Source organism: Phocoena sinus, chromosome 16 (assembly GCF_008692025.1).
Source record: "Phocoena sinus isolate mPhoSin1 chromosome 16, mPhoSin1.pri, whole genome shotgun sequence".
Taxonomy (NCBI): Eukaryota; Metazoa; Chordata; class Mammalia; order Artiodactyla; family Phocoenidae; genus Phocoena; species Phocoena sinus.
In genome coordinates, this window is record NC_045778.1 from 40,729,266 (window position 1) to 40,749,970 (window position 20,705).

General features: G+C 39.5%; 2 protein-coding genes across 7 annotated transcripts in view; one reads left to right on the top strand and one right to left on the bottom strand.

Annotated features, from left to right (window-relative positions):
- Window positions 1-308: 308 nt before the first annotated feature.
- Window positions 309-19,011, bottom strand: CISD1 (CDGSH iron sulfur domain 1). Of its 2 annotated transcripts, XM_032607256.1 has the most exons (4): window positions 18,802-18,954; window positions 12,154-12,248; window positions 10,889-11,094; window positions 310-1,010 (listed from the first exon to the last, which is right to left on the bottom strand). In XM_032607256.1, exons 2-4 carry the CDS (start codon window positions 12,191-12,193, stop codon window positions 921-923), a joined length of 336 nt encoding a protein of 111 aa, XP_032463147.1. In that variant the 5' UTR covers window positions 12,194-12,248; window positions 18,802-18,954; the 3' UTR covers window positions 310-920. The 2 variants fall into 2 exon arrangements, with proteins under 2 accessions (XP_032463148.1, XP_032463147.1); XM_032607257.1 differs by lacking the exon at window positions 12,154-12,248 and having other exon boundaries at window positions 309-1,010; window positions 18,802-19,011.
- A 1,157-nt stretch (window positions 19,012-20,168) lies between these two features.
- Window positions 20,169-20,705, top strand: part of IPMK (inositol polyphosphate multikinase) — a 41,577-nt gene continuing 41,040 nt past the window's right edge. For all 5 annotated transcript variants that reach the window (XM_032607251.1, XM_032607252.1, XM_032607254.1 and 2 more), the window contains exon 1: window positions 20,169-20,672. In XM_032607251.1, the coding sequence (XP_032463142.1) occupies window positions 20,483-20,672 (190 nt within the window). In that variant the 5' untranslated portion in view covers window positions 20,169-20,482. The remainder of the gene's footprint in view (window positions 20,673-20,705) is intronic.

Sequence of the window (20,705 nt, forward strand, 5' to 3'; positions counted from 1 at the left end):
AGTTTCTTTACTAGAATTAATCATGTGCCTGATTATCAAGAATGAGGAAGTAAAAATCTTCCCATGCCTCTGATCTACCCTCATGACTATTTCTGTCAAGGATGTGTGGCTCTGCATACAGGAGACTTGATATTATGTGTTCCAATTCCTTCAGTGTCCCCAATTCAAGTGTTTGCCACTCCTGGGCTAGAATTCTGGAACATGATTACATTTTAAGACATCCTTCATGACAACTTTAAATCTCATATCATTTTGATCTAAATTTCCACTACTGGTTTCTTTAATGGATCAATTAAATATCCATGAAGATGAATACAAAGAAGTTACTGTCCCTTTATTATTGACCTGGCCCACTTATAATTAAGCAGAATTAACATTCAAAGTTCATTTTGATTGAAAACACAGAAGCTGTATTTTCTCAGTGTCATTACCACGTTCAAGAAGAAAACCAAGGTCATAAAAGATTTTTCCTAGATTGTTATTAAGAGATTAACGTAGTTTAATCACACCCAATTTACTTTCTAGGTTAACTAAGTAATATTAAATGGTGATAATTTTTCTTTGAAATTTACAAGTACAATCTGCACAGACATGATTTTGAGAATAATTTAATACGTTAACTTCGCCATACAACTATATTGTAATGTCATATTTAAATGTAAAGAAACGGATCCTTACAAGACCAAAGTAACCCACAGTCCATGAGACTGGATTTTCCTTTTTCCTTTTTTTTTGTTTCAACAAATGTGCACCACGATGGTTCAACAAGTAAGGCAAATGCCGTGAATATGAAAGCTGTAGTTTGCAATATACCACATCTAGAACCCGGGGGAGGTGAATTAGACACAAGTGGTACTCATTCTAATTAAATGATCAGGAAACATCATGACAAGTTGGTCTGCAGCATCAAAAGTGTCCATTTAAGTGTCTTTTTTCTTAATGATCAGAGGTCCCACGTTGTCTCCAGTTTCTTCATTGTGTTTTGTGTGAGAGCCATCACAGAGTGGGAACTAGGAAGAGAAAGAATGTGAAATGTCTAATTGCAAAATCAGTATTACGTTTGGCAGAGTGGGGGTGATGCTTAATTCACATACGACATGATAACTCAATAGATTCTTCTTGGCTACCTTTTACAGGTTTTCTTAATGAGCATATGTAAAGTGTACACACTAAGGAGGAGGAAGAAATTGACTTGTGGATAATACACAGATCATTAATTGAATTTCCATTTGTGACATTTGATTGTGGATGTGGAAAACCTTTTCCATGTTTATGTACTAGTTATATTTCCTTTCTAGTGAACTACATCCATGGCCTATCTATTGGTAAGAGCCTAAGTTCATTTGTTTAAAATCAATCTGTTCATTATCCTTTTGCTGATCATCTTTGCAGCAATTTTTTACCCAACCCTTTTTATTTTGCTTATTTGTTCATATCCTTAATTTCTCTTCTTTCATACAAATAAGTATTTCCCTTTTTATCATCCTTCATGGAGACTTCTTTCTCCTGGAGATGCGATAAATTTCCATTCCTTTCCAAGATTCCACATTTTAGAAAACACAGACATTTTGGTGTCCAGTTGAAGGAAGAGGGACAAAAACTAAATATTTAACACAGTGTTTCCCAGAGTGAGCTCTGCAAATTAAGAAGTCCTGCAAAATATTGATTTAACTTCATTCTGTGTTTAAAAAACATATACAGTTAAGTCACAACATATTATTATTTTAAAGAGGTTCTGCTATAAAAAACACTATTTTAACCCCAAATTTCCCAAGCTGATTGGACTACGGACACTTTCACTTTGATACCCATTATCACGGTGTTCTACAGAGCGCAATTTGCAAAATTCTGTTCTAAGATCCTGTTGCTTCAATATTATTAGAGGTGATTGCTTCCCAAATTGTTATACCTTTATTCATAAATTTATCAAAATTAATTCTACATATAAAAATGCTTATTTATAGGTTCTACATTATCATATTCATCATTCATATTATCATATTCATAATGGGATAATGACTGTGTTTAAAATTGGCTTCAATATTTGGTAGGGCTGGTTTTCCTTCACATTACTCTTCTTTGTTAAAACTTTCCTATTTATTCTTTACCTAACTTTATTAAACTTTACCTATTTATTCCTCCAGATAAACTTGAGAATTTTTTGGCCACGTCCTATTTTATTCCTGTTGTGTTTTTCATCCTCAGGTCTCATGCATTTTCTAATAAGATCATTTCTGCCTTATATGTTTTATGGTTATTATAATTAGGTATATGTTTTCATACCTGACTACTCTTGATATATATTATATATATAAATATATGTGTGTGTCTGTGTGTGTGTATATATCACTGTTTTTTGCAAGTATGTCCTTCCTACTGTTAAATGATAAAAATAAGAATGCAACAATGTTTTAGGTGTCTCCTCAGGATTTTACAATTATCAGTATATTATTTTGTTTTTCCTTCTATATTATCTTTCATTTTTTATTTCATGTCAAATGATGATAGCGAGCATCTTTGTTTTATTTTTGATATCTGGAATGTACCTGCACTTTAGAATCTAGCTTCACTGTTTAGTATAAGGTACACTGTTGCACTAACTGAGCCTATTTAGAAGAGCAAAGTAACAGGAGTCCTGGCCTGAAGAGTAAAATCACCCATTACTCCATTAAGGAAGTATAATTTTCAATACCTGAAACTAGACAATGATGGTATATAATATTAAACTTTGATGAGACTTGTCTATTCTAAGATTAAAATAATATTGGGTTGATGTTAAAGAAATTCAATTTTAATTTTACGATCTGCATATAATTCTGGGAGGTGGTAAATTAGTTAAAAACTACAGAAAAATTCAAGGTATCATCACATCTTATATTTCCAAGTATAAACTCTATCTTGGGGTGCCAATATAAATTCAATGTATATAAAAGTTACATTATTTCTGTCAATAAAATATGGTACAGTATATTCATATTAAAAACAAGTCCGTGCAACAAAAACATAACCCCAAGCTTTCAGTGTTTTCTTGGCATGGATGAGGAAACAGCCCATAAAATATCAAACTGAAACGTATCCCACAGCAAAGAACAGCATTTCAAAGTGACATGTTTAGTAAACAAACACAGATGATTTTACAGTGAGAATAAAAGTTTACATTGTAAAAAAACTCCATTTTTATAAATAGCGCACACAAAACACGTCACTGTATGGTTTTATGCCCACAGGTTATAAAATACATTTCTGAAAATTGAAATATTCATAAAGTAAAAAGTCTCAAATAATTTACTAAAATAGCATATTTAACTTTTATTTTTTCAAGATTTTTTTTATGTGCACCATTTTTAAAGTCTTCATTGAATTTTTTACTATATTGCTTCTGTTTTGCGTTTTTTTTTTGGTTTTTTGGCCGCAAGGCATGTGGGATCTTAGCTTGCTGGCCAGGGATCGAACCCGCACCCCCTGCATTGGAAGGCTTAACCACTGGACCACCAGGGAAGTCCCTTTTATTTTTATTTTAGTCTCACACTGAAAATACTAGAAAACTAATATATTTTCTCAAATTATTTTTCTCCATATATAAAGAACAGGAGAGAAATCTATAGAGAAATATACAAAAGATAAGAAAGCCATATATCTAAAATGAGGATATAATTTTGTAATAATCTGGTTCTGCCTAAAAATGGAAATTCACATGTTTCATCATGGTCTTAAAAGTAAACAAGTAAAAAATAAATACTTCTTTAGGGCTTCCCTGGGGGCGCAGTGGTTAAGAATCCGCCTGCCATTGCAGGGGACACGGGTTTAAGCTCTGGTCTGGGAAGATCCCACATGCCGCGGTGCAACTAGGCCTGTGCACCACAACTACTGAGCCTGTGCTCTAGAGCCTGCGAGCCACAGCTACTGAGCCCACGTACCACAACTACTGAAGCCTGTGCGCCTAGAACCCGTGCTCCGCAACTAGAGAAGCCACCACAAAGAGAAGCCAGTGCACCACAATGAAGAGTGGCTCCTGCTCGCCGCAACCAGAGAGAGCCCACGCGCAGCAACTAAGATCCAATGCAGCCAAAAACAAATAAATAAAATATATAAATTTTAAAAAAGGATTAAAAGAAAAAAACAATCAAAAAAATATTTCTTTAAAAAGTAGTGAGTGGGGGGAGGGATACATTGGGATATTGGGATTGACATATATACACTACTGTATATAAAATAGATAACTGGTAAGGACCTACTAGTACAGCACAGGGAACTCTACTCAGTACTCTGTAATGACCTATATGGGAAAAGAATCTAAAAAAGAGTGGGTATATGTATATGTATAACTGATTCACTTGCTATACACCTGAAACTAACACAACATTGTAAATCAACTATACTCCAATAAAAGTTAAAAAAAAAAAAAGTAGTGAATAAGGAGATCCTGGCTATTTGTTAATAAACTTTCATGCTTCTTTAAAGTACATAAAGCTTTGTATGCCTTTAAAATGTAAACTCCGTATTCAAAATCATTCTGCTCAGAGGCACAGATATCTTTTAATAGTACTTCCTATATCACTTAACAATAGTCAGAATAATCTCCCAAACTTCATGTGAAGATTAGGCATTTTCATATTTATCCATTAGATATGTCTCATTTTAAGTTAATGAAAAGACTAAACATTTTTTTCAACCAAGAGCCAAAATGAGTCATTTCAAGATAGGATTAGCAATTTCTTAAGAATATATTGTATGTGTTAGTAGAATGTATTTATTAAAATTAATTCATGATTCTGAAATACAGTATAAATGAATGAATGCTAATTACTTGGCATTAAAATTCAAATGGTAAATTACATAACAATATTTGTGTTTTTCCAGAAAGTGCCTTGTTTCATTTTTGACCTTTCTATACAGGAGAAAAAAAACATGTGGTGGATATATACTTTCAAACGTAATCTAGGAAGTATAGCAGTTTTTGTATTAAATAACAATATAATGAAAATGTGAATTTTATTAACTCATCAAAAATTTTAAATGTGTTAAAAATGTCAAGTAAAGGGCTGAAATTACAAAAAACACAAAGGGTATATTTAATTCAGCTCATGTATCAATACTTAAAAATAAAAGAATCAGAAAATCGATGAGAAAAATGTTTAGCTCACAGATGATTCTAACATTTGTTCTAAGATGTTAACCTTTGTTTATTAACAAATCCTGGAGAAAAGTTTGTGAATTAAATTGGTTGAATTTCCTGTAAGTCCAGAAAATATACTATCATATTTGTTAATCCAATTAGAAAACTACGAATCCCAAATACCTTTAAAACTAGAGAAGAGAGGGTGTGGAGAAGAGGTGGAAATAAATGTTTAGGGGTAAAAAACACTAGAGATCCTTGCTCTCTACTTGGAAAGCTAGCAACCTTGTCAGGGTCTTCATAAAAAACACAAAACTTGTTTCTTTTTAATGGTCCCACATCTCAAGTTACGATGTTTCTGTTTTTAGGGTGATTCAAGATGGAAATAAATAACTGTTCATCCTTGACTTACCTCTTCTACTTGCAAAAATTAAAAAAAAATTTTTTGAAGCTTCCTTTGCCAAACTTTGTATTTTTAATTAGAGTTTGGATTATATTTTCCAAGGAAGTTGCCTGGGGCCATTTGGCTCATTAATATAAACTGCTCTGAGAAACAAGCTTGCTTTGATTGAGAAAGAAAATAAAAGCAATGAGATCTTTGAGACTAAACAAGAGAATATGACATTTTACACCATTCTTATATACTTTAGTAAGACCTATGATAGTAGATATAGTAGGAAAATATGTAAGAAAAATTAAGATTTTACAAGACTGTCTTTTTTTTTTTAATTTAAATTTTATTTTTTTGGCTGCGTTGGGTCTTCACTGTTGCGCGTGGGCTTTCTCTAGTCACGGCGAGCCCATGCTGCTCTTCATTGTGGTGCGCGGACTTCTCATTGTAGTGGCTTCTCTTGTTGTGGAGCACGGGCTCTAGGCACACGGGCTTCAGTAGTTGTGGCACATGGGCTCAGTAGTTGTGGCTCATGGGCTCTGGAGTGCAGACTCAGTAGTTGTGGCGCACGGGCTCAGTGGCTCCGCGGCATGTGGGATCTTCCCGGCCCAGGGCTCGAACCCGTGTCCCCTGCATTGGCAGGCAGATTCTTAGCCACTACGCCACCAAGGAAGCCCTACAAGACTGTCTTTATGTGGATTGGGCAAGCAATGTAACCAACGATCAGAATATTGTTTCTATGAAGAAATGGAGTCAGTGCCACTCTTTTTTTTTTGGCCCCGCTGCGCCGCTTATGGGATCTTAGTTCCCCAACCAGGGATCGAACCCACGCCCCCTGCATTGGAAGCGTGAAGTCTTAACCACTGGACAGCCAGGGAAGTCCCATTTCTAACCATTAATAGGGTGGAGACTTTCCATAACTCATACACACACACCCACACTCCCACACACACCCACCAAAAACAAACCCACCACTAATAAAAAAACCCAACTCAAATCCGGAAGTTGTAAAGGAAAGAAAATTATTCTACACAGTTACATTTCATTTCAATTTCAGTTGAGCTCCTGGCATGAACTGGCTCACCTTTCCTCTCTTTCTTGATTATCTCTTAGTCTGCCTTCTCCTGCTGTCCTTGTTCAAATCTCTCCTGCCTCCCCAATGGCCACCATACAACTCAGCAAACGCCATAATCTACCCGAGGTGAGTGGGGGGTGGGAATCTAGTAAGACCATGTTGCACACTCTTCCCTCTGACATCAATGTTCCCTCACCTTGTTTCGAAAGTAAGACTATCTCTTTCTTTCTAAGGCTGAGTCCGAAATCTGTGCTTGTACTCTCCTTTCCTTCCACCCCTCTCAACATACCACTGTCTCAAATAGTATCTTTCCCTGTAGTTGCTTTAATCATTTCCTTTGTATTGGTTCCTTTCCTTCTCACTTCACTTAGGGATAACCCTTTTGTGAAATACTATGAAACAGTCCAGTTTCTGAAACAGCAGAGGGCACACCAATCGGGGGGAAGAGAGAAGGAACGAAGTGTGTTAAAAACATGTAATTTCTGCACTTGACTAAGAGATCTGATTCATTAGGTCTGAGAAAACTGCTCAAAATGTTAGAAACACATAACAGGTTACTCGTGACTGTACCTTAAGAATGAATTAGAGGGGGGAGGGACAAAATGAAGAGTATGGGATCATCAGATACAAACGACTACACATAAAATAGATAAACAACAGGATTTACTGTATAGCACAGAGTATTATATCCAATAGCTCTTAATAACCTATATTGGAATATAATCGGCAAAAAAACCCCTCCAAAACTGAATCACTATGCTGTACACCTGAAACTTACACAGTATTGTAAATCAACAATACTTCAATTAAAAAAAATAATGAATTAAAACTGAGTTAGTTTATATAATATATAACTCTTTTTTTTTAGATAGGAGTTTAAATTTTGTTGTATTAGAAACACAACTGGTGTATGAGGAAAAAACTACTGAACATAAACTCCATATAGCCATCTAATCAAAGGTATCAAGTCTTCTGTGGACAGGCATGTAAGTGTGTGACTTGGCACCTGTGTGACAACCTTAGGAACCTCAGGAATGTGGGGAGATTCCAATGATGCCTGGAGAATAAGAACATCCACTAATTTGAATGCCATTCAAAGTGAACTTTGAATCGCCTCATGTGGGAATAAAAAGTGCCCAAGATTCAGGGAAAATTCAGAACTGACAAATCAAAGATGCAAAGAGGATTAATAATGGTATGAAAGATAAGCTTAAAAAGAAAGAAGACATTGAGAAAATTGAAAATAAAATGACTGGTCTCGCATTCCTTTCCTTAAAGTCTACCTAAGGGAAACTCTAAATAGTATGATGAAAGAATAATCCTGGAACGTTCTGTTGACTTATAAAGTCTAATAAACTTTTAAACCACTAGCTTGGCCTGTGTCCACTTGTGATTCTTCCTGAAATACTTGAGATCTCAGTCCATAAAAGTCAACATTCACTTTATTGACCCTTTACCCTCTGGAAACACCCAACCAAAGCAAACGCCCTTTACTTGGCTTCAAAGCTAAGCTTCAGCGTTCACTCAAGCAGTCATCATATTTTTTTCTTTCCATTCACTGTCATATTTACCAAAATTTTGCCATATATTTAGACTTCTGGTATTTCTTTAGTAATAATTCATACTGTAATCCATTTGGACACAGCTTCTATTCTAATTATTCTGTGAAAATGACACCAAAAGGTCAGTTGCCTAATTGTTTAACCCCACAGTCTTAGTATAATAGTCTATTCACCTCCTGGTCTTTTGCACAAGCCGATGTTCACAATCAAACCTTCTTTGAAACGTTTCCCTTTTCTACCGTGAAGCCACGATATTCTTAGTTTTCTTCTAACTCTGGGGCCCATTTCATCTCCTTTTTTGGCTCTTCTCTTTACAAAATGCAGAAAATTCTCCAAGATTTCATACTTAGCCCCTGATTTTTATCTGTACCAAGGATCTGCTGCATTCCTACCCTTGACTCATCAGTTTTGCTGATCGCTATCTCCAACCCTGATGTCTCAGCTTTAGTCCCACATTTCAGACTGTCTGCTGTACATTTCCATTCAAATGTCACCTCAATGTCACTCTTTGAAATTGAACTCCTCATTGGTGTCCTGGAAAATGAGCCATTCACCCCGAATTCCTTATTTCCGTTGATGGCACCACCTCTTCTAACCCTACAATCCTATCTTAAGCAAGATACTTCCATGAGCTTTAGTCTTCCTCCCACAATCTTTCACACAAATCAGTCATTGCATTTGGCTGATCCTTGCCTCAAAATGGTTCATGTATCTGTTCATGCTTCTCCACTCCCACGGCCAGCACTCTGGTGTAAGTATAACTTTATGTCTGAAATCCCTGACAAGAAGCTCCCCCATGTTGGGAGGCACAAATTCCTCACGCTGGTACTCAAGACTCTCCTCAATTTGGACTTATTCCTGCGGGGAGGGAGGTGCAAGGACCAGACTAGATTCCTCATCGATCCTACTTTCACTCATGAGTCCTTTCCCACAGATTCTGAGAAAGAGTCCCCAATACTTGCTAGTGTATTCCAATGCCACCAATCTTTCCAGGGGCAATTTAACTCCCATGTATATATCACTATGCCTTCCCAGAAAATTCTAGCCCACAGTGCAACAAGCTCTTCCTTTTATTTAAAGCATTCATACTGCATCTACTACACACATCTATGATACCTGCTGTTTTACTATTTAACTGTTCTCAAGCATGTATATAAGTAATAGAAATTAAATGAACTACTTAAGATCACTGACTAAAGAACTATTACAACTCTGGACTTAGAAATGCCTTAATTTCTAAAGGTATTACTTTTTTTTTTTTTTTGTCGGTACGCGGGCCTCTCACTGTTGTGGCCTCTCCCGCTGCGGAGCACAGGCTCCGGACGCGCAGGCTCAGCGGCCATGGCTCACGGGCCCAGCCGCTCCACAGCATGTGGGATCCTCCCGGACCGGGGCATGAACCTCTGTCCCCTGCGTCGGCAGGCGGACTCTCAACCACTGCGCCACCAGGGAAGCCCCTAAAGGTATTACTTTTTATATTCTGGTGAGCAACAAGAGAATGAAACCTATTATAGGTGTTAATTTTTAAAAAACAAACCAGATCTAGTCTACAGAATATTATTGAGGATTATTTTCTAGCAACTCCACTAGTACTTATAAACAATCCCACACTCCAAATGAACAGTGCTCTTCTTAAGGAACAATTTCTGTAATGGGACTATTAATTTTTGGTTCATATTCCATATGTTCATCAAGCAGTTTTCAGACACAATGACATAAGCTAAGCACTCTATCACCACTGGATTATACAGTATCAATTGTATCCGGAGAAGGGGGTTAGAGTAATATGCTTTCCGTTACCTGATATGTGACTTCTTCCTTATCTGGGATATGTGATTTGTGATAATGGCTTTCCACTGTGGGAAGAGGTCCCTGACATAACATGCTTTCAGAAATAGATACATCATTTTTATTGTCTATTTTCTTAGGCCTTATAGTGTCATCTTTAGTAAAATCCATTTTATTTAAATGTTAATAGTGGCAGTATACACAGTATTTCACCATATTTCTCTAAATATACCAGAAATTCTGAAGTTATTCAATGTATGAAGCTTTTCAAGATGACCTTAGGAGAGCATTTTACCATCTTCAGATCACCAGCTGTCATCGCTATCTAAAAGCTGCAGGTATCACAGAGATAATTCCAGACGGAACTTGATAAAATGCAATTCTCACAAAAGAAAATAAAGATACAAAAAAATCCTGTATTGGATATTTAAATATAGGAGCTGCAGCTTAAAAAAAGCTTAGGATACAGGGTCAATACATATGTACCAGGTAAGAAATTTTCAGGGGTAATTTTCCAAAAGTTTCTCTTGATATTTCTAAAACTTGTGCTAGAATCTAGGAGCTTGAAATCTCAAGGGAAAAAAAATGACCTCTTCTGTTTCTCTTTGTATTTAGGCTGCATACTCCTTTTCCTGGGATACTGAATGCTAACACCCACTTGGGGAGGAAATTCTAAGCGTAAATAAAGGGATTTTTCTCTCTTCTTTGGCCAAGAATGTGGTTATATTTGCCTAACTCGACGAGGGTACGATGCAATTTCACTGCATGGTGGTTATACATTTTAGTAAATATATTCCTGAAGAGTACACAGAAAACAGAGAAAAACAGAATCCATAAAAAAAAGGAAGCAAAGGAGAAGGGATATCTTGATATTTGATGGTACCAGTGTGACAGAATAGTTTAAATGAAATGTTGCATTAAAGATGGCACTGGCATAAAGGACTTGCTTCTCTTACCTTCTTGGACCTCCAACAACGGCAGTACACAGCTTTATCTCCCAAATCCTCCATGTCAAAAGCATGTACTACCTTGGGGTTGTCTTTCTGGATGTGAGGGTTTACCATAGATTTGTTGCGATGATCTCTGACATAAAATCTTTTGTAAGCTAGATAACCAACTGCAGCTGTCCCAGCAGCAATGGTAACCACTGCAATCCATTCAACTAGAGCAGGGAAGGAAAACAGGAATGATTATCAAAACCAAAATCTATACTAATAATCTAACACGAACGTTCAGGAAATCCAGTTTTTGAGTTCTAAGCATCCCGACAGTCAAAGGTGTTTAACATTAAAAAAATGATCAGAACACACTGGTGAAGTAGTCCCTTGTTAAAACCTTCCCCAGCCCTTACTGAGGCAATTGTGTATTTTCTATTCAGTATTGTTAGCTAAGTTAAGATAGAAGAGGGAAACTTAAAAATTATTTTATAGTTGGAGAAGAAACAAAGTTTAGTAATCTTTTTAAAGTGTTCATAAATAGATTTAAAATAACCTGTGAGCCTGCAGATACCTATTGCTTTAAAAATAGATACATATAAAAATTCAGATTACTAATAAGACCATAAAAATTCAGATTACAAACAAGACCCTCCTCATCCCTCTAAAAATCAGGAGGTGATTATGTTAACAAAATGACTCATCAGAGTTCTTTTTTTTTTTCTTTTTGGCCACACCTGAAGCATGCAGGATCTCAGTTCCCTGATGAGGGATTGAACCTGTGGCCCCTGCAGTGGAAGAGTGGGGTCTTAACCACTGGACCGCCAGGGAAGTCCCAGAGTTCATTTAAATAGTAGGTCCTTTAGTCATTTAAAAATGCATAACCACAAACAGAACTGGTATCCAAAGAAAAAGAAAGGACAAATAAAACAAAACCAACCCTTAATATTAAACATTCAGAGGAATATATCCACCAGCATTCTGGGCTTCAAGTCATTCAAAAGCTTTGTTTTTGTTTTTGTTTTTTAATTTCAAAGTGTCTCATTAAAATAAAACTCAGAAGGTACTACTTTTATAGAAAACATAATATAATTAGTTAGATTCTCCTTTAATAAATTCTAAATTTCCATTATCCACCAGTGGATGATCTGAATTCCCTACAAACTTCATTTTAAGTTTAATGACATTTTTCTGCACAATTATTTGCTTGACTAATAGGCCATCTATTTATTCTGTTCACGTAGCTTTTCAAGGATCCCTTAGAAATCCAAGCACTTAACAACTACCCCAGTTCCAGAGAATTCTGGAGAGGAGAGAGTTCTGCATAGTCTGGTTAGCCTCGGCCTCAGAGGAGAGTTGTCTATTCCCAGCATGGAGTGGGCTGCAGGAAGAAGTTGAACAGGGGTCAGGATAAACACACTGGACTGCGTCCCAGCATTTCCTAAGTCAGATCTTCACAGTGTTTGAAATAAGTTCCCAGACTATCAAATAAAGCCCTAGAGAGACAAGTACAAAAAACACATTCCAAGACCAAATAAAAACATATAATGAATAATTAACTGTACAGCTTACTTGCACTACTGAGTCAAATTTCTTATTGTACTAATGTGATTAATCATTGAACCTAATAGTTCCTTACATAAAATTGGAGTTCATTCTTACAAAACTCTAATGGAAAGGAACAACCACTCTCACACTTAGTTCCTTTTATCTCGGTCTTCTCTTCTAGCTTATTTAATAATTTAGTTTTCATCAAGTGTTCCTAATTAGCATGTTCCTTGGATTCTATTTTCAACCACAGTTATTTTTCTCTAAGAAAAAATTTAGTTTGTTTTCCTGCCTACACAACAGTTCTATTCCTCCCTGCTATATAAAATAAACATTAACTTTATGCCCTTCCCAGATACTGTATGACTGAGAAAAGTTAATAAGTCATTTGATAGCTTCAAACCTTTGGCTTCATTGAAAGATACTTTAAACTACACACCTTGTGTAGATTTGCCCTGAATTTTTAACTTTTTATTTATTATTTTTTAAAATTTGTTTTATTATGAATGTCATCATGTTTTCTCATTGGTAAAGGATACTTTCTTTTCTTTCTTTTTTTTTTTTTGGCTGTGCTGCACAGCTTGTAGGATCTTATTTCCCCAACTAGGGATTGAACAGGAGCCCACGGCAGTGAAAGCTCCAGTCCTGGAGCTGGAGTCCTAACCACTGGACCACCAGGGAATTCCCTGCCTTGAATTTTAGTGCTGCTTCATGGTATCATTCTGTGGCAACTCCAAGCAGGGCTGAAACTTTACTGATTTCTAGCTTGATTCATGATCTTCCTTTCTGATGCATTTTTTACCATGGAAGTCCCTTGAGAAAATGTCAGGAGTTATAGCAATCTACTTCTTAGCTAATGGAAAGCCACTTTGAATAGTTATGTACCTATCACAAAATGGGCTGAAATACTGCTTTGCATATATATATTCAATTATGTTTGCTGAATGTTAAATCCTTAGTATAAACTTAAAAGAGGGAAATATCCCAAAAGACTGAAATAATACAATTCCCTAAATGCTGTTGATCTTAGTTACACCTTACTTTTTTTTTTTTTTTTTTTTTTTTTTGCAGTGCGCGGCCTCTCACTGTTGTGGCCTCTCCCGTTGCGGAGCACAGGCTCCGGACGCGCAGGCTCAGCGGCCATGGCTCACGGGCCCAGCTGCTCCGTGGCATGTGGGATCTTCCCGGACTGGGGCACGAACCCGTATCCCCTGCATCGTCAGGCGGACTCTCAACCACCGCACCACCAGGGAAGCCCTACACCTTACTTTTGAGGTGAAGTTTGAAGTAATCTCTATCAGATTTGTTTTAATGATGCCTACATATTACATAAAGGCCTGAGATCCAAAGAAGAACTACAATTGGTTAGGATTAATTGGTCTCATGATATAAAAAAAGAATCCTATAGGAATTTCTGCCTGAAACTTATGATAGGCCAGAAGAATCTTTCTCAGCCATCAAAACATCCTTCTATTCTCCTTTCTTATTACTACCAACTGAATCCATATGGTGACTTTTTAAAAACCTTTACTTCCCTTGGATTTTTTTGATGGTGGAAGAAATGACAGAATAACTGACACAGAGGGAACTAACTCTAGATATTACCCAAGAGTGGCTGCCCTGTGGAGAATCAAAGCATGCACTCTGTGACCCTACCCGCTAAGGAGGGTCACTGATGAACCTTTATAAATGTCATAGCACCATATGTGTGCTAGGAAATGGCTTTGCGTTTGCTCCAATGAGTTTTTTAGACTCACAGAGCCAGATAAGGTCTTAAGAAAACAATTTCCATCCCTCCCCCATTCCCAAATTCTAATTCTCTAACCTCATTAGAGACAAATGTAAAAGTTCCCAGAGTAAGAAAAATGTTGCTGTTTTATCATTTCATTACTGTAGCCTGAATCAGTCTTTTCTGGCAAAAAGCTATGGATGCCACTGGCAACTCTAGGGAAAAGAAAGAAAAGGAAACTATATGGAGATAGACAAGAATGATGATGGATTCAAAAGTCAACAATTACAATAGAGAAAGAATTGAAAACCCAAGACAGTAAACAAACAATAAAACCCAAGTAACATTTAGTTCTTGATAGTGTACATGCCTATTAAGAACAGACACCATCTCAGGTTGAACAAGGGACTATATCAAGACCCAATTTCTAAAGATATTTCAGTTGGCACCTTTCAGACATTCTTTCAAAACTGGTGTCCAGAAATATCCTAAGCCTTATTTTTGCCTCTTCTACTTTATCCTTACTTCCCTTTTCTGTACACCTCTCTCAAGGTATAGTGTTCCTATAGTTAGATCAAACCCCTACCTTGCTTAACAATGCTCTCTATCTATACAAATACCATGAATACATCAATATAAAGAAAATACAAAAAATACATTTCTAAATAATCCCTCCCTTTCTTACTCTTCCCCTGGCAATCTTTGTATAATCTTTGGTTTTCTCTCTTAGGATTATTCAGAGATAGAGAAAACATCAACTTGTTCCCAAATCCCACACCCATATTTATAACTCATTTCTTTACTGTGGGAAATCATTTTGCTTTAACCTAAGACATAAATCTCACCCTGCTTCTTTTCCTTTAGCCCCTTTGGTAGCCCCAAACTGTCCTCTCCTACCCAGTGTCAACTGCCATAGAATCAGAATGTTCCTTCCACCTCAGGAGGGGGGCAGGGGAGCTGTGTTTAAATCTTTGCCTCCCTTAGGTCCCCCTCAGATTGGTAGGCTGTGCCTGGTAATGTTTTTCTCTCAAGGCCTGGTGCACAGGCAGTGTTCAATGTTAGTTAAGTAAAAAGAAATAATAGATTCCTAATCTGAATTTGCAACTCCCTCTGTCCATCCTACTATCACATTGCTCTTACACCAAATGACTTCTCTTTGGCCTCATCTTAACCTACTGTATCAAACTGTGGAATTTCAATACTTCCTGAGATTAAAAATAAAACTTCATTATGGAACCCTTCAGACATACACGGAAAATACTATAATGACTTCCCATTTACCCTCACCCAGCTCCAACAAGTATCAACTCACTGCCAATCTTGTTTCATCTACAGCCCCTATTATTTTTTGTTCATAACCCATAGGAGCTAACTCCTTTATTCACAGTATGATCTGCACATTCCTTCTCAGATAAAACAAACCCTTGAATAGTTACTTTAAATGACTCAATAAATTTATTGAACCCAAACAGTATTTTTATATGTTGAAGTTAAATGGATTGGAAAATTATGAGTTAGTTTCAACAAAAGAGACAACGATATAACAGTCAGAGAATAAGAACTTATGAAATTTAGTTTTGGTTACAAGCATTGTAGTGCTCAGGGTTTGGGAAGTACAATAAAGCACAGGCAGATAGACTAATGCCTATTTTGTAACTGGAGGGTAAAGCAAAATATGAAGAAAAAAGTGACTTGAGGGGACAGCAGGAAGAAGGAAGGCCTTTAAAAATATTTGGTTTAGTTGGCTTTTTTTTTTTAAATGAGGGTGAATTATGAGTGACTTTGGGCTGAAGAGAAGAAAATCCCTGTGAGTGAGAGGACAGAAGAATTAAGAGCAATTGGTATCATTACTGAGGCAAGAGCTTAAGGAAGCAGGAGAAAATGGCATCTGGATGATATAGAGAGAACAGCCTCAGATAATCTCTTCCTTGCAAATAGAAGGGAAGGGATTAAGGATGAGAGCAGAGTCAATGAGTCTTGGAGTATTAAGGAGCAAGAAGTTTAGTAAACTTCCTAGAGGTCATCTATTGGGTATGAGGAGGGGTCATTAGAGAATGGGGACTCTGTAGCAGTGAAAGGCACTTAATGTTTCTTAATGTTTATTACAGTTTCTAAAACTGTAATAAATATCTGGTATCACATAAAAAATAAGTTTGGTATAAGTATGTCAATTATACCTCAATAGGGAAAAAAGAAGTTTGGTAATATCGACCAAATGGGCATCAAAAGCCATCTCGCTGACTGGGATCTTCGGATTACCATTCCAATCACTCATCCTCAATGCCTTTCCCAGATTCATGTCCTGACCTGATCTCCATTCATTTTATTTCTAACCCACCCATTATTTTTTTCCTGAACATAAACAAGAATTCTGCATGCACATACACACCCTTTTATTTTTTATTTAACATATACTTATATAGTGCTTACCATTGCCAAATACCATTATATAATATACACACAAATTATAAAAAAAATATATAATTCACTTACTTAACTGAGAAAAGTCATGGTCATCTTCCCCCAAATCAAAAGATCTAAATTGATTTTCAATCTATAGGAATGAACAGGTTTGGTTTAAACACTGAGAGTAGAACAATTTGAGATCTAAACATTACAAAACAGATATTCCGTCCCTACCTTGCCACACCACTATATCTGAGGAAGAAAGCACTGGTAGAAGTGATTTACAAAGGCTTTGGGGTCCCTGCCCATTGTCCTCACAACAGTCCTTATGCTTTTAGGTGAAATAAAAAGTAGTTACTTCCTCGGCTTCCCTCGTGGCTCAGTGGTTAAGAATCCGCCTGACAATGAAGGGGACACGGGTTCGAGCCCTGGTCTGGGAAGATCCCACATGCTGTGGAGCAACTAAGACCATGTGCCACAACTACCGAGCCTGTGATCTAGAGCCCGTGAGCCACAACTACTGAGCCCGCGTGCTACAACTACTGAAGCCCGCGCACCTAGAGCCCGTGCTCTGCAACAAGAGAAGTCACTGCAATGAGAAGCCCACGCACAGCAGTGAAGAATGGCCCCTGGTCACTGCGACTAGAAGAAAGCCCGCATGCAGCAACAAAGACCCAACACAGCCGGAAAAAAGTAGTTCTCATAACAAAGTTGAGTACCTAAAGTTTAAGCTAATAACCCAATTGACGAAGCAATTTCCTATCCCTTAGAAAATGGCAAAATAATGGGAAAGTCACCTTTGGATTCCCATATAATTAGGTCAAAAAAATAACAAACTTTTCTTGATTACAAGAAAGATTAGCTTATAGTCTTAAGAGTCTTAGGGTTCACCTATTTCACATTTCAATAGTATGCTACCTAAATAGAGTTTAGTGCCCAATTATACAAAATGACTCCACATTAAAAAAAAAACACTTTGGAATCTTTTGTCCCATATCACACAAGTGCAAACTGTCTTCCTATAAGATTATCAGTGGCTCAAGTCACATGAATATCTTATTTTACACAATTGTCTTATTCCTCAGAAAATTTTTTTTTACAATAAAAATCACTCCCTATTTTAAATGTACGAAGGTGCCTCTATTTAAAGGAGTCTAAAGATGAGTATCCTTTGAAATACGTTTTGCAAATAATCACCTCCCATATACCGCATTAGTAACTTAAAAATGTCATGGGTTATCACCCTCACTCTGACAGATAACTTTTCACAACAAGTGGAATTCTCCAATTTATAGAATCTATTACAAAATTAGGGCCAAGTTAGTAGGGACCTTTTACAGAACCTGGCACTCCAGATGCTCAATATTTACTAAATGAATCAAGTAGACTATTTTAAATTAATTTCTGGACAATCTACCTTTACCTAACTACTGTTACAGGTAACCAAACCTTGAGGGTGGTATTTTATACCTGGGCAAAGATCACAGGTATCCCGTAGCGGTACAAACTATTATATTAACAATTATACTACCACCAAGAATTGTTATAAAGTGAAGCTCTAGAAAGTCTCTTAATTTTAATCGGACCTTCTGTGAAGTAACATTTCCAAACGTTAGGTACTAGCACAAGGGAAGCAAGGCTGAGAAAGGTGAAGGCTCAATGAGCTCAGTTTTCAATCCTCTCTCCTGGACTACTGCCACCGAGGTCCAGATGCCAGAGGCATTAAAAACAAAAAACAACAACAAAAAACCCTGGGAAAACTGAAGACCTCGGATTGGGTGCCTTCCCTTTAAAAAATGTGCAAAACTAAGCTGTGATTAGTCATGCATCGCTTGAGGGCTGCAGGAAATCTACGTTCTCACTCCACGGTAATTTAAATGTGGAGAAGGGGGAAGAGGGTTTTTGTTTTTTGTTTTCACCTTTCCTTTTTTTTCCAGGCCCTGTGACACAACAGAAAGGAGTCTCAGGGAAGAACAAGAAAAGCTAGCAGCGCAGCGGTATAGTTAGGGGACTACCCAGACCTGGGTAGATGCCTGCATGGCCCCCACGCCACTTTTGCCCCGGCATCATACCCTGACCTGGCCCCCTTGCCCCGTGTGTCCGCAGGTCCGCGGAGCGCTTGCCCTTCTCCATCTCAAGGTTACGAGACTGGCGGGAACGCAGGGCAGCCGTAATAGCCCGAAGAGGTGCCGAGGGAGCTGCAACCGGTGCGCAGGCCGCCAACCTCACCCGCTCCCATGCCCCACTTCACCTCGTACGCTGGAAGTCATACTCATGGCGCCGTCGCTTGCAAGAATGTACACAAGACACTGAGCACAAACCGGCTCGAGCGGACAGCGGGAGTCAAGGTACAACAGACGTCTGTCCTAAGGGCGAACTGCAGGTGCGACTGCGCAGGCGCCGCGATAGGCCGTAAGCACGTGTGTATTAAGCAGCCGGGCTGATGCTGAGCATGCGCGAAGCTGCGTTCCGGGCCTTTAGGAAGTCCTGAGTCCGGATTTTGACAGCCGTAAGAAGTGGGAGGAGGAAAAGACCAAGAGAGGTAGCAACTGAGTTTGCGCAATCCTGAGGGCCTCGGTCCTGGAGCCCAGCGGACGGGCCTTTGGAATAAGGAATCCGGACCAGGTTTTACGTCTCTCCCAGGTGTGCGGATTTATGGGGGCAGGGTGTGTGTGCTGATATAACACTTGCCATAATCAGATACCTAAGGTTTTACCCAAAATTTTCTTGTTTAGTCTGGTACCTGCAAGGCCAGGTTCAGTTTTCACTTGAAATGCCGGACACAGGAACCAACTGTGGTGTCCCATCCCAGAATCTCCCCCTCGCTCCCAGCGTGCATCCCTTTTCTCTGCCTTCCACCCAATTCTCCTTGATCACCTTGGAACTTGCGCTAAGGGTCGAGTGGGAGAGAGATAAAAACGGCTCATTTCTTTAAAAAAAATGTGCTCACTTAAAAAAAAAAAAGATTATTCCCTATCTTCTACAGTCTGAAATCAGTGTCGGTTTCAAATTTTTTAAATTAGCTGTTTAGTGGCAGCAATTTGGGGAGGGAGGATAGGATTACTTGAGGGATGTTTTGGAGGTGCGTCTTCTAAGAAGCTGCCTGTTTTTACTCCTGTTGTATCTGTGCAGGGTGGGAGTTGGAGGAGGGAGGTGATTGCAGTTAAAGGGTGGTCTTCCAAGCCTCCCTGGGCACCGCTACTGCCTCCCAACTCTCCTAACGCGTGACTGACTGCCCCTCACAACTGGGAGCCCCTGATGTCTTTGAGCTTAACTCCGGGAAGCGCTGAAGCACGCACTGAATGAAGGCACACCAGCCCTGGCAGAACCGTAAGGCCAACCAGGTGGGAATGAGAAGAGTCGCGAGCTTGGTCGCCTCATCCAGGTCGCCTTCCGCTCGCCCCGGCAGCGCCGAGCGCGCGCCCTGCCGCGGGGGTCCCGTCTGGCGGCCTCTGGGCATGCTCAGTAGCGGCGGCGGCCGCGGGTCGCGCAGTAGGAAGCTCGCGGCTGAGGCGGCGGTGCCGGCGGCGCTGACGCGCGCGCGGCAGCTAAGGGGACTGGAGGACGGCGGGAGGGGGCGGGGGCACGGGAGGTGGGGCCGCCGTCGCCGTCAAGGCCCCAGGGAGCGCGGGGCGCCACAGCCGACGCCGCTCATCCGCTGGGGTCAGTCTCCTGGGCAGCGCCCGGGTCGGCGGCTGCGGCGGCTGAGCAACGGGAGCCGAGAGGCGCGCTCCGCCGAGAGTTGGGCAGGGCGAGCCCGCGCCTTCGCGGTGTCATGGGCCCCCTCCTTGGGCCACAGAGGGCACCAGCCGCAGGAACCCCCGGGCCTCCTCGCGGCCGAGCCTGAGCGACCCCCGGGTTCTCCGGCGTCCCCTCCCTCCGCCTTATTTTCTTCGCTGCTCTCGCTGCTGCTGCCGCTTCAGCTCTCCGTTATGGCAACGGAGCCGCCATCCCCTCTCCGGCTTGAGGCGCCCGGCCCGCCAGAAATGCGGACCCCACCGGCGGGCGAGACCTCCCGCGAGGGCACCCTGAAGCCGGCGGGCGGCAGGCTCCGCTTCCTCAACGGCTGCGTGCCCCTCTCGCATCAGGTGGCCGGGCACATGTACGGGAAGGACAAAGTGGGTAAGTGGGGGTGGCGCGGAGCTCGCCGCACCC